Here is a 13,580-nt window from a genome sequence, read left to right as displayed (position 1 = left end):
CCTGGTGCAGAGGAGCAGGGCCCCAGGGTGTTTCTGGGGCAGGCCCAGCCCTTGCATTCTCCCGTTGGTTCGCCTGCCCTGCAGAGGTGTGCGGCTGACACAAGCAGCTGTGGGGAGCCTGAGCTGGGCAGGGGGGCATCTGTGCCCTCTGAGTTTTGGACCGTAGCTGCTTGCTATGCATGCGCTAGCCCCAGGCATAACTCTTACCTGCAGCATGATGCTGTCAGTTTCCCTTCTCCAGGAGCTAGCATTTTCTGGCTCTGGCTCTCATGGTCAGGGCCTCTGAGGGTGGGGCAGGCAAGAAAGGGATCAATCATGGTTGGAGAGGGGAGCACAGGGTCCCCAGTTATGATGAGGGGGAAGATGCAGAGGGTCCCCGGCGGTGGATGGGAAGAAGTAGAAGGTCCCCAGTGGTGGGGGCGGGTGTGTGTGTTGGAGCCTTGTGGGGACCAGTGGGGTGGGGAAGAGGAGTCAGTCTCCAGGGTAAGGGAGCAGTGATGGTATAGTGCTGTACCCTGACAGAAGAGGCAGTAAGTGTGTGAGGAGCAGCTGAGGGGAGCAATTCCTGGGGCAAGGATCCTGAAGGAGGGGGAACTGAAGAAGGGAGGGGGGTTAGGAGCAGCTAAGTGGGTCTTGGGGTCCATTTGTCCTCAGAGAAGCAAGGAGCACCCTCTCCTTTTCCTAGGAAGAGACTGGGGACAGATCCCACTAAACTAATGCATTCTCTCAACTGATTCATCTGCTCTCTGCCTTCCTCCCCATTTCTCCTACTTTACAGTAACTTGTACTGTTAAGGAAAAGTTAGCACATGTGACTCCATTTTGGTTTGGGGCCCACCATTGTCTAAATGCCAGCACATCATACACCAGGAAGAGTAATCCTTAGATACTGAATCCCTGTGAAAATCCTCCTCCTTGTCTCCAGCCTGTCTTGACTCCCAGTATCTGGTTTTTGTCAGTGTCTAACTCCCTGTCTCTTGGCCTTGATGTGAGGCCTCCCATACTGATAATAAAGGTTACTGATGCATGGCTTTAGGACCATGCTGTGTAATTAACATACTGGTATAGCAGGAGGAATGCACCAAGCAGGGATAGGTGGTAGATAAGACAAGGGTTTGTTTATTGGCTAAGGTTTCCCCGGTGCATGAGGGCAACATGCTTTGCTAAAAAGTATATAACCTTTGTATAATCTGTATTCAGGGTCCCCTCCTGGCTAGCGAGGGGGGCACCACGCTCGAGCGTAATAAACTTAGTGTCTTTTGGGAACTTTGCAGTTGTGGACTTTGTTTATGTGCCTCAGCCTAGATTCGAACTGTGCGTGACCTACCAGGTGTAATTCGTAGCATTTGTGTGCGTGTCCTACCAGGTGTAATTCGCAGCATTTGTGTGCGTGTCCTACCAGGTGTAATTCGCAGCATTTGTGTGCGTGTCCTACCAGGTGTAATTCGCAGCATTTGTGTGCGTGTCCTACCAGGTGTAATTCGCAGCATTTGTGTGCGTGTCCTACCAGGTGTAATTCGTAACAGTACCTTGATCCTGCAGTGAGGATCCATGTGGGCACAGGGGTTTCTTTAACTCTCTACTCCTGGGTGAATCTTTATTGTTGTCTGTATTGTTACGGATATACTTGCTGACAGGTATTTTGAAATAAATTACCAAAGTAATTGAAACTAGCATGATTATATTGTGTTATTTTGACAAATAAAATATGCAGATGTTTTAATTTTTTGGCGCACAATTACCCCAGGCATAAAGGGACCATTGTGATTATCTAGTTTGATCCTCCTGCACATTGCAGGCCACAGAACCTCACCCACCCACTCTTGTAATAGACCTGTGACCTCTGGCTGAGTCACTGATGTCCTCAAATCATGATTTAAAGACTTCAAGTTACAGAGATTTGACCATTTATTCTAGCTTAAACCTGTAAGTGACCCAGGCCTCATGCTGCAGAGAAAGGCGAAACCCTCCCAGGATCTCTGCCAATCTGAGCTGAGGGAAAAATTCCCTGCTGACCCCAAATATGGGTCAGGCCGCAGCTCTGCAACTGTGTTGCCCATCCGCCCAGAGTGTTGCACCGGTGGCGCGGTGCGCTGAGGCAGCGGGGGAGGGGGAACAGCAGGGGAAGGGCCGGAGACTAACCTCCTGGGCCAGGAGCTCGGGGGCCAGGCAGGAGGGTCTCGCGGGCCGTACATCTCTGGTGTAGACACTGCTTTAAGTCGATGTAAGTGAATAGTAGTATAGCAAATGAAACAATGAATTTGGGGTAATGTCGATCACTAATTTGGCTCCTGAATCACTGAGACCTGACTATCACTGACTTAAATGAATACTTGGAAGTGAGCTGTAGCTCACGAAAGCTTATGCTCAAATAAATTGGTTAGTCTCTAAGGTGCCACAAGTACTCCTTTACTTTGCCTTAATTTTTTATAAAGAAAACAAGGAGCTTAGGGGTAGTGGCGGGCTGGTTAATGAAAATGAGGATATGGAAGTCGAAATTATCACATCCAAGGTGGAAGTCAAACTCAAACAGCTTAATGAACTGCTAATATAGTAACTATTTTTAAGAAAGGGAAAAAAGTGATCTAGGAAACTACAGGCCCGTTAGTTTGACCTCAGTTATACATAAGGTTTAGAACAAATTTTAAAAGAGAAAGTAGTAAAGGTAAACAGTAATCGGGGTGAAATACAACGTGGCTTTACAAAAGATAGGTCGTGCTAGTCCAACCTTTATATCTATCTTTGAGAAGATAACTGATTTTTTAGACAAAAGCAGTGCAGTAGACCTAATCTACCTGGATTTCAGTAAGGCATTTGAAACTCTTCCATTTGTGAAATTATTAGTGAAATTGGAGAAGATGGGGATTAATATGAGAATTTTAAAAGTTAATAAGGAACTGGTTAAAGAGGCAACAACAACGGGTGATACTGAAAGGTGAACTATCAGGCTGGAGGGAAGTTACTAGTGGAGTTCCTCAGGGATTGGTCTTGAGACCAATCTTATTTAACATTTTCATTAATGACTTGAGACAAAAAGTGGGAATGTGCTAATAAAATTTGCAGATGACACAGAGTTGGGAGGTATTGCCAATATGGAGGAGGACCGGAATATCATACAAGAAGATTTAGATGACCTTGAGCAATAAAAATGGGATGCAATTAAAAAAATGCAAAGTGTAAGATCATGCATTTAGGGACTATCCAAAAGAATGTTTTCTATAAGCTTGGGGACGTATCAGTTGGAACCGACAGAAGAGAAAGACAGACCTGGGGGTATTGCTTAATCACAGAATGACTGTGTGCCTCCAGTACGATGTGGCCATGAAAAAGGTTAATGCAGTCCTAGACGCATCAGGGAGGGTATTTCCACTAAAGATAAGGAAGTGCTATTACAATTCTACCAGGCACTAGTGAGCCCTCATCTGAAATACTATGTGCAGTTCTGATCTGCCATGTTTAAGAAACATGAATTCAAACTGGAACAAGTGCAGAGAAGGGCTAATAGGACAATCAGAGGAATGTAAAACCTACCTTACGAGAGAAGACTCAAGGAGCTGAGCTTGTTTAGCCTAATGAGACAAAGGCTGAGGGGAGATATGATTGCTCTCTATATATACACATCAGAGGGATAATTCCTCTCCCTCCCTGGTATTTATTTAAGTTAAGGGCCAATGCTGGCACTAGAACAAATGGATACTAACTGGCCATCAACAAGTGTAGGTTTCAAATTAGATGAAGGTTTCTAATCATCAGAGGAGTGAAGTCCTGGAACAGTCTTCCCGGGGAAGCAGTGGGGGTGAAAAACTTAACTGGCTTCAAGACTGAGATTGGTAAATTTATGGAGAGGACGGTATGATGAGACTGCCTAGACTGGCAGGTGGTTCATCTGTGACTGCTATTAGCAAACATCCCCAGTGGCTGGAGATGAGACACTAGATAAAGAGGGCTCTAAGGGCTTGTCTATACTACCGCTTAAGTTGATGTAAGTTATGTGGCTCAGGGTGTGGTTTTTTTCACACCCCTTAGGGACATCGCTTACATCGACTTACTTCTTCTTTCCTTGTTTTCTTTTTATTTATATGGGTACAGAACCTTTTACTATGGATTTTAATTTCCTTTGCAAGGTCCAACTCTTTTTGGCAGTTCTCACTTTTTCCCTATACGATCTGACCTCCAAGAGGTAGCTTTTCTTGCTGATCCATCCCATCTTCCATTCCATGTAGGCTTTCTGCTGTCTCTTAATAATCTGTTTGAGAGTTAGCTCATGCAGTTTGGTCTACAATTTTTTTCTCCTTGGTTGGGATGGAGACTTCACATAGATTCTTGAACTTTGACTTACAGTAACTCCAAGCCTCCTCCACCTTCAGATCGTTGAGTTCTTCAGTCCAGTCCACTTCCCTACCTAATTCCCTTAATTTTTTAAAGTTTGCCCTTTTGCAGTTAAGGACCCTAGTTGCAGATCTAGTTTTGTGTATTCCTCAATTTAGTTTAAACTGAACTAGCTCATGATTGTTTGAACTAAAACAGCATCACTTCTTGTTGTTTCGGTGACTATTTGGTGAAGAAGTCTGCCAGCTATTACAGCCAGGATATCTGGGTCCTACCATTAATACTAGCACTTGTCCTTCAGCCTCTCTTTCAGCTGTTACAGTAAGCACAATAATCCCAGGGATGGGTGGATTGAGGAAGAACCTTTCAAGTGTGGGTGGATTTCTGTGAGCACTATGAATTAGTGATTTGGAAAGAGGCCTATTTAGTCATTAAAATTTATTCATGTGCTGCTTTCACAGTCCTGCCCCAAGTCTCTCACATGTGTGTGTGTGTTTGAAAGATATCCTCTCGGTGAATTAAATGTAAATCTGCTCTCTGGGAATGGAATTTTGTGTGTCTTTCAGTTATTCATTTTTATCATCTTCCTCATCATTTGTTGTTTTTTAAATCCCTCATTTGAAATATTACAGCCTGAGACAGATATTACCCTGACAAGTTGACTGAAGTTTCATGAAACAGAATTAAGTTAATAAATTAGATACTAAAAACTTTTATATACAAAAAAGACTAGGATCAAACTTAAAATTTGTAATTCTAGTTTTCTTTCAGACTGTATACTCTTTGCAGCAGGTACTGTATTTCCCTATGTGTCTGTACGCAGTGGTAAAAGTGCCACAGAAATGAAAGCAACATCATATCTGTCTGTCCCTGACTCTCATCTGTTAAGCCTCTTCAACCCCTCATTAATTCTATCCCTGGACCTGATCTGCCCCAAGCTCTGCCAGTCCCCACATCAGTTCTGCGCCACCAGCCTCACCTCTGCTCTTCCTGCAGCTCCTCGTGTTCTTCACCCTGCTCTCCTGGCCTGGGAGAGCTGCAGCAGGGAGGACTCTGCTTCCCATGCCAGGTGTTGCAGGGGGGAAGGAGCAGAGGAGCCCTATCCCATTGCTCACAGGAGTGGAAGAGCAAGCAGAGCCACCCTGAGCCGCTGGGCTCTTTCTTACTGGAAGGTGCAGTGTTCTTTTTGTTTCCTGCAGCAGCTCCTATTGGCTGCTCTGCCCCCAGATGTGGGGAAAGCAGGTAGGGAACCCCGCAGCGACTGAGCAAGAATTGTAGAAAATTTCTTTGTTGGGTCTGTGACACCTTTCAAACGGGCACATTCCAAACACTGTTTGTACAGCACCTAACACACTGGGGCCCTGACCATTACTGGGATATCCAGATGCCATTGTAATATAAATATTTACTGAAAGTTGATTGGGAGGCTTAGTACAATGACTAGGGGGAGCTCTAAAACTTAATGCATTTTTAAAGAAGAGTGATGAGAATTTCTTTTTCTTCCTTAGTGCCTCCTTTCTTCCTCAGGGCAGCTGCGGGGGGTGGAGGCCTACTGTTGGTGATGGGTGGGCAGACTAAGTCTGGTGGTGTATCCCTACCTTATTTTGCTTGCATCCGTTGTGGGTGGAGGCCACACTGGCAGCTCAAAGAGAAGTGGCTGAGCTGGAGGCAGACAGTTTGTGGCTGGAATCTAATACTTATGCTTCCTTAGTAGCATAAGTGGACTCCTGGGTGCTCCTCTTCTATCAGGAATCTGACACTCCTCCCAAGCCCCTCAAAAACAGGATTGGAGGGGGCACATACATTATTTTAGGGAAAAAAATAATTGAGACTTCCAGTCGTAGCCAGTTGATTTAAGTATTGAAGGCCAGCTCTGTGACTGGAAGTGCTAGAAAATGTCTTACAGTATTTAAAAAAAAAAAAATCTGGGGTGAGCAGTGATATTCAAGGAGTCCTCAGGGAGCCTGCCTTAGCCCCACTGCAATGCCAGACTAAAATCTACCAGTTTAGCTTCAGTAGCCTCCAGGAGATGAAGGAAGGGAGGAGGAGGAGTTGATCAGCGGGGTCCGCGGACTCCCTGGAATACCCTTGGGGACCCCCAGGGGTCCGCGGACCCCAGTTTGAAAAACGTTGAACTAGATGATCACGACTCTTCTGACCTTAATGTCTGTGAGTCTGTGTATTTTCCCCCGAACAGCTATGACTACTGGCCTTCAGCAGCAGAGCTATTTTCTCTTGGGTCAATAATCCTGTGACTACAAATAATGAACAAGTGTAATGTGCAGAAATGGTCACTAGGAATAGGTTGACCTCACCAAGCAAATGATGCTTCTGACCTAAGCCAACACTTCATTCAAGCATTATGAGAATTATAAACTGGTGCAATGACTCCCAATACTGTTCTGGTGTGTGAATCCTTGTACTGTTTGCACCAAAAGATGTTTATTCCAGGGCGGGTTGGTTGGGGTATGATGCAGACACCTCTAACTTTGTTTTCTTCTATGCAGAGTAGGTTTAGAAGTGAAACATGAAAATCACTAACCCTGTTTTATTTTATTTTTAATTAGGATGATCCAGAATGTTTGCACTGACAGAAAAGAACAGATCCATTGCTCAGCTATTACTGAATACTGGCACTTGCCCGCGATGTGTTTTCAGATTCTGCTGTGTGGGGTTAGAGGCATCTTACAGGCACCCATACAAGGTTTCCCTTTTTATTTTTAATTAAAACATATGAACATGAAAGTGTATTTAAAAAACAACACCAACAAAAAGCTTTCTTTGGGATAGTTCCGACTTATTGAATCAATAGGTAGATCCTTACACAAGATACTTACATGCCTGTGAGGAATAGGCTTAGTGGAATAAATTATGAAAAATTAATACTACTAATCTTCTGATACTATGTAACTTTATTGATAGGCTATTCATCAGAATACTGTTGATATATTTCAGAGTAACAGCCGTGTTAGTCTGTATTCGCAAAAAGAAAAGGAGGACTTGTGGCACCTTAGAGACTAACCAATTTATTAGAGCATAAGCTTTCGTGAGCTACAGCTCACTTCTTCAGATGCATATCGTGGAAACTGCAGCAGGCTTTATATATACACAGAGAATATGAAACAATACCTATTCCCACCCCACTGTCCTGCTGGTAATAGCTTATCTAAAGTGATTTCCAGCACAAATCCAGGTTTTCTCACCCTCCACCCCCCCACACAAATTCACTCTCCTGCTGGTGATAGCCCATCCAAAGTGATAACTCTTTACACAATGTGCATGACAATTAAGCTGGGCTATTTCCTGCATAAATCCAGGTTCTCACATCCCCCCCACCCCCATACACACACAAACTCACTCTCCTGCTGGTAATAGCTCATCCAAACTGACCACTCTTCAAGTTAAAATCCAAGTTAAACCAGAACATCTGGGGGGGGGGGGGGGGTAGGAAAAAACAAGAGGAAACAGGCTACCTTGCATAATGACTTAGCCACTCCAAGTCTCTATTTAAGCCTAAATTAATAGTATCCAATTTGCAAATGAATTCCAATTCAGCAGTTTCTCGCTGGAGTCTGGATTTGAAGTTTTTTTGTTTTAAGATAGCGACCTTCATGTCTGTGATCGCGTGACCAGAGAGATTGAAGTGTTCTCCGACTGGTTTATGAATGTTATAATTCTTGACATCTGATTTGTGTCCATTTATTCTTTTACGTAGAGACTGTCCAGTTTGACCAATGTACATGGCAGAGGGGCATTGCTGGCACATGATGGCATATATCACATTGGTGGATGTGCAGGTGAACGAGCCTCTGATAGTGTGGCTGATGTTATTAGGCCCTGTGATGGTGTCCCCTGAATAGATATGTGGGCACAGTTGGCAACGGGCTTTGTTGCAAGGATAAGTTCCTGGGTTAGTGGTTCTGTTGTGTGGTATGTGGTTGTTGGTGAGTATTTGCTTCAGGTTGCGGGGCTGTCTGTAGGCAAGGACTGGCCTGTCTCCCAAGATTTGTGAGAGTGTTGGGTCATCCTTTAGGATAGGTTGTAGATCCTTAATAATGCGTTGGAGGGGTTTTAGTTGGGGGCTGAAGGTGACGGCTAGTGGCGTTCTGTTATTTTCTTTGTTAGGCCTGTCCTGTAGTAGGTAACTAACTGGGAACTCTTCTGGCTCTATCAATCTGTTTCTTTACTTCTGCAGGTGGGTATTGTAGTTGTAAGAAAGCTTGACAGAGATCTTGTAGGTGTTTGTCTCTGTCTGAGGGGTTGGAGCAAATGCGGTTGTATCGCAGAGCTTGGCTGTAGACGATGGATCGTGTGGTGTGGTCAGGGTGAAAGCTGGAGGCATGCAGGTAGGAATAGCGGTCAGTAGGTTTCCGGTATAGGGTGGTGTTTATGTGACCATTGTTTATTAGCACTGTAGTGTCCAGGAAGTGGATCTCTTGTGTGGACTGGACCAGGCTGAGGTTGGTGGTGGGATGGAAATTGTTGAAATCATGGTGGAATTCCTCAAGGGCTTCTTTTCCATGGGTCCAGATGATGAAGATGTCATCAATATAGCGCAAGTAGAGTAGGGGCTTTAGGGGACGAGAGCTGAGGAAGCGTTGTTCTAAATCAGCCATAAAAATGTTGGCATACTGTGGGGCCATGCGGGTACCCATAGCAGTGCCGCTGATCTGAAGGTATACATTGTCCCCAAATGTGAAGTAGTTATGGGTAAGGACAAAGTCACAAAGTTCAGCCACCAGGTTAGCCGTGACATTATCGGGGATAGTGTTCTTGACGGCTTGTAGTCCATCTTTGTGTGGAATGTTGGTGTAGAGGGCTTCTACATCCATAGTGGCCAGGATGGTGTTATCAGGAAGATCACCGATGGATTGTAGTTTCCTCAGGAAGTCAGTGGTGTCTCGAAGGTAGCTGGGAGTGCTGGTAGCGTAGGGCCTGAGGAGGGAGTCTACATAGCCAGACAATCCTGCTGTCAGGGTGCCAATGCCTGAGATGATGGGGCGCCCAGGATTTCCAGGTTTATGGATCTTGGGTAGTAGATAGAATATCCCAGGTCGGGGTTCCAGGGGTGTGTCTGTGCGGATTTGATCTTGTGCTTTTTCAGGAAGTTTCTTGAGCAAATGCTGTAGTTGCTTTTGGTAACTCTCAGTGGGATCAGAGGGTAATGGCTTGTAGAAACTCGTGTTGGAGAGCTGCCGAGCAGCCTCTTGTTCATATTCCGACCTATTCATGACGACAACAGCACCTCCTTTGTCAGCCTTTTTGATTATGATGTCAGAGTTGTTTCTGAGGCTGTGGATGGCATTGCGTTCCGCATGGCTGAGGTTATGGGGCAAGTGATGCTGCTTTTCCACAATTTCAGCCCGTGCACGTCGGCGGAAGCACTCTATGTAGAAGTCCAGTCTGCTGTTTCGACCTTCAGGAGGACTCAGGACTTTCAGGACTCCTCCTGAAGGTCGAAACAGCAGACTGGACTTCTACATAGAGTGCTTCCGCCGACGTGCACGGGCTGAAATTGTGGAAAAGCAGCATCACTTGCCCCATAACCTCAGCCATGCGGAACGCAATGCCATCCACAGCCTCAGAAACAACTCTGACATCATAATCAAAAAGGCTGACAAAGGAGGTGCTGTTGTCGTCATGAATAGGTCGGAATATGAACAAGAGGCTGCTCGGCAGCTCTCCAACACGAGTTTCTACAAGCCATTACCCTCTGATCCCACTGAGAGTTACCAAAAGCAACTACAGCATTTGCTCAAGAAACTTCCTGAAAAAGCACAAGATCAAATCCGCACAGACACACCCCTGGAACCCCGACCTGGGATATTCTATCTACTACCCAAGATCCATAAACCTGGAAATCCTGGGCGCCCCATCATCTCAGGCATTGGCACCCTGACAGCAGGATTGTCTGGCTATGTAGACTCCCTCCTCAGGCCCTACGCTACCAGCACTCCCAGCTACCTTCGAGACACCACTGACTTCCTGAGGAAACTACAATCCATCGGTGATCTTCCTGATAACACCATCCTGGCCACTATGGATGTAGAAGCCCTCTACACCAACATTCCACACAAAGATGGACTACAAGCCGTCAAGAACACTATCCCCGATAATGTCACGGCTAACCTGGTGGCTGAACTTTGTGACTTTGTCCTTACCCATAACTACTTCACATTTGGGGACAATGTATACCTTCAGATCAGCGGCACTGCTATGGGTACCCGCATGGCCCCACAGTATGCCAACATTTTTATGGCTGATTTAGAACAACGCTTCCTCAGCTCTCGTCCCCTAAAGCCCCTACTCTACTTGCGCTATATTGATGACATCTTCATCATCTGGACCCATGGAAAAGAAGCCCTTGAGGAATTCCACCATGATTTCAACAATTTCCATCCCACCACCAACCTCAGCCTGGTCCAGTCCACACAAGAGATCCACTTCCTGGACACTACAGTGCTAATAAACAATGGTCACATAAACACCACCCTATACCGGAAACCTACTGACCGCTATTCCTACCTGCATGCCTCCAGCTTTCACCCTGACCACACCACACGATCCATCGTCTACAGCCAAGCTCTGCGATACAACCGCATTTGCTCCAACCCCTCAGACAGAGACAAACACCTACAAGATCTCTGTCAAGCTTTCTTACAACTACAATACCCACCTGCAGAAGTAAAGAAACAGATTGATAGAGCCAGAAGAGTTCCCAGTTAGTTACCTACTACAGGACAGGCCTAACAAAGAAAATAACAGAACGCCACTAGCCGTCACCTTCAGCCCCCAACTAAAACCCCTCCAACGCATTATTAAGGATCTACAACCTATCCTAAAGGATGACCCAACACTCTCACAAATCTTGGGAGACAGGCCAGTCCTTGCCTACAGACAGCCCCGCAACCTGAAGCAAATACTCACCAACAACCACATACCACACAACAGAACCACTAACCCAGGAACTTATCCTTGCAACAAAGCCCGTTGCCAACTGTGCCCACATATCTATTCAGGGGACACCATCACAGGGCCTAATAACATCAGCCACACTATCAGAGGCTCGTTCACCTGCACATCCACCAATGTGATATATGCCATCATGTGCCAGCAATGCCCCTCTGCCATGTACATTGGTCAAACTGGACAGTCTCTACGTAAAAGAATAAATGGACACAAATCAGATGTCAAGAATTATAACATTCATAAACCAGTCGGAGAACACTTCAATCTCTCTGGTCACGCGATCACAGACATGAAGGTCGCTATCTTAAAACAAAAAAACTTCAAATCCAGACTCCAGCGAGAAACTGCTGAATTGGAATTCATTTGCAAATTGGATACTATTAATTTAGGCTTAAATAGAGACTTGGAGTGGCTAAGTCATTATGCAAGGTAGCCTGTTTCCTCTTGTTTTTTCCTACCCCCCCCCCCCCCCCCCCCAGATGTTCTGGTTTAACTTGGATTTTAACTTGAAGAGTGGTCAGTTTGGATGAGCTATTACCAGCAGGAGAGTGAGTTTGTGTGTGTATGGGGGTTGGGGGGATGTGAGAACCTGGATTTATGCAGGAAATAGCCCAGCTTAATTGTCATGCACATTGTGTAAAGAGTTATCACTTTGGATGGGCTATCACCAGCAGGAGAGTGAATTTGTGTGGGGGGGTGGAGGGTGAGAAAACCTGGATTTGTGCTGGAAATCACTTTAGATAAGCTATTACCAGCAGGACAGTGGGGTGGGAATAGGTATTGTTTCATATTCTCTGTGTATATATAAAGCCTGCTGCAGTTTCCACGATATGCATCTGAAGAAGTGAGCTGTAGCTCACGAAAGCTTATGCTCTAATAAATTGGTTAGTCTCTAAGGTGCCACAAGTCCTCCTTTTCTTTTTGTTGATATATTGTATAGTCAACTGCTTGACCACACTTTGGTATGTTATGAAATATACGCAAGAGACCAAATAACCAATATGAGTCAAGTTTATTGCTAAAAGTCAATAATAGTATAGCACAGGGAAAAAGGTTCAATACGATACCAGTTTCCAGGAAGTCATCTCATGCAGCCTTGGTAAATTCACTTTACATAAGTATTTCTCCATTACTAATCATGAAAACCTATTAAATATTCTTTTAGTGATTTAAAGCATTTTTTACACTTAAATTGGGTACAAAACATTTTGTTGTAAATCATTCTCTGTATGCATATATGTAAATTCAAGCTTATTGTCAAAGTCAGTAGATGGAAAAGTTCTTAAATGGAAATAGACTTAATGATATAGTGGTGGTCCCCAGGGGTCTGTTCTGGGACCAGTCCTAGTCAACAGATTCAGAAATGATCTGGAAAAAGGGGTAAACAGTGAGTTTGCAAAATTTGCAGTCGATACAAAATTACTAAAGATAGTTAAGACCCAGGCAGACTGTGAAGAGCTACAAAAAGATCTCTCAAAACTGGGTGACTGGGCAACAAAATGGCAGATGAAATTTAATGTTGATAAATGCAAAGTAATGCACATTGGAAAGCATAATTCCTACTATACATATAAAGTGATGGGGTCTAAATTAGCTGTTACCCCTCAAGAAAGAGATCTTGAAATCATTGTGGATAGTTCTCTGAAAACATCCACTCAATGTGCAGCGGCAATCAAAAAAGCGAACAGAATGCTGGGAATAATTAAGAAAGGGATAGATAATAGGACAGAAGATATCACATTGCCTCTATATAAATCCCTGGTATGCCCACATCTTGAATACTGTGTGCAGATGTGGTCACCCCATCTCAAAAAAGATATACTGGAATTGGAAAAGGTTCAGAATAGGGCAACAAAAATTATTAGGGGTATGGAACATATGAGGAGAGATTATTAAGACCGGGACTTTTCAGCTTGGAAAAGAGACAGCTAAGGGGAGATCTGATTGAGGTCTATAAAATCATGACTGGTGTAGAGAAAGTAAATATGAGAAGTAGTAAAGAACACTACCTTAACACAAGAACTAGGGTTCACCAAATGAAATTAATAGTCAGCAGGTTTAAAACAAACAAAAGGAAGTATTTCTTCACACAGTGCACAGTCAACCTGTGGACCTCCTTGCTAGCAGATGTTGTGAAGGTCAAGACCATAAGAGGGTTCAAAAAAGAACTATATAAATTCATGGAGGATAGGTCCATCAATGGCTATTAGCCAGGATGGGCAGGAATGGTGTCCCTAGCCTCTGTTTGCCGGAAGCTTGGAATGAGTGACAGGGGATGGATCA

At 44.6% G+C, this 13,580-nt stretch overlaps 1 protein-coding gene across 3 annotated transcripts in view; it reads left to right on the top strand.

Annotated features, from left to right (window-relative positions):
- PUS10 (pseudouridine synthase 10) overlaps nt 1–13,580 on the top strand; it is an 85,062-nt gene that overhangs the window by 1,170 nt on the left and 70,312 nt on the right. Inside the window, exon 2 of one of the 3 annotated variants that reach the window (XM_073339366.1) lies at nt 6,896–7,032. The exons of the other annotated variants lie outside the window; for them this stretch is intronic. Coding sequence (XP_073195467.1) covers nt 6,907–7,032 — 126 coding nt within the window. The 5' untranslated portion in view covers nt 6,896–6,906. The remainder of the gene's footprint in view (nt 1–6,895; nt 7,033–13,580) is intronic. 3 annotated transcript variants of the gene reach the window in all.

This window comes from Lepidochelys kempii, chromosome 3 (assembly GCF_965140265.1).
Source record: "Lepidochelys kempii isolate rLepKem1 chromosome 3, rLepKem1.hap2, whole genome shotgun sequence".
Classification (NCBI taxonomy): Eukaryota; Metazoa; Chordata; order Testudines; family Cheloniidae; genus Lepidochelys; species Lepidochelys kempii.
This window is presented reverse-complemented; position numbering and strand designations above follow the sequence as displayed.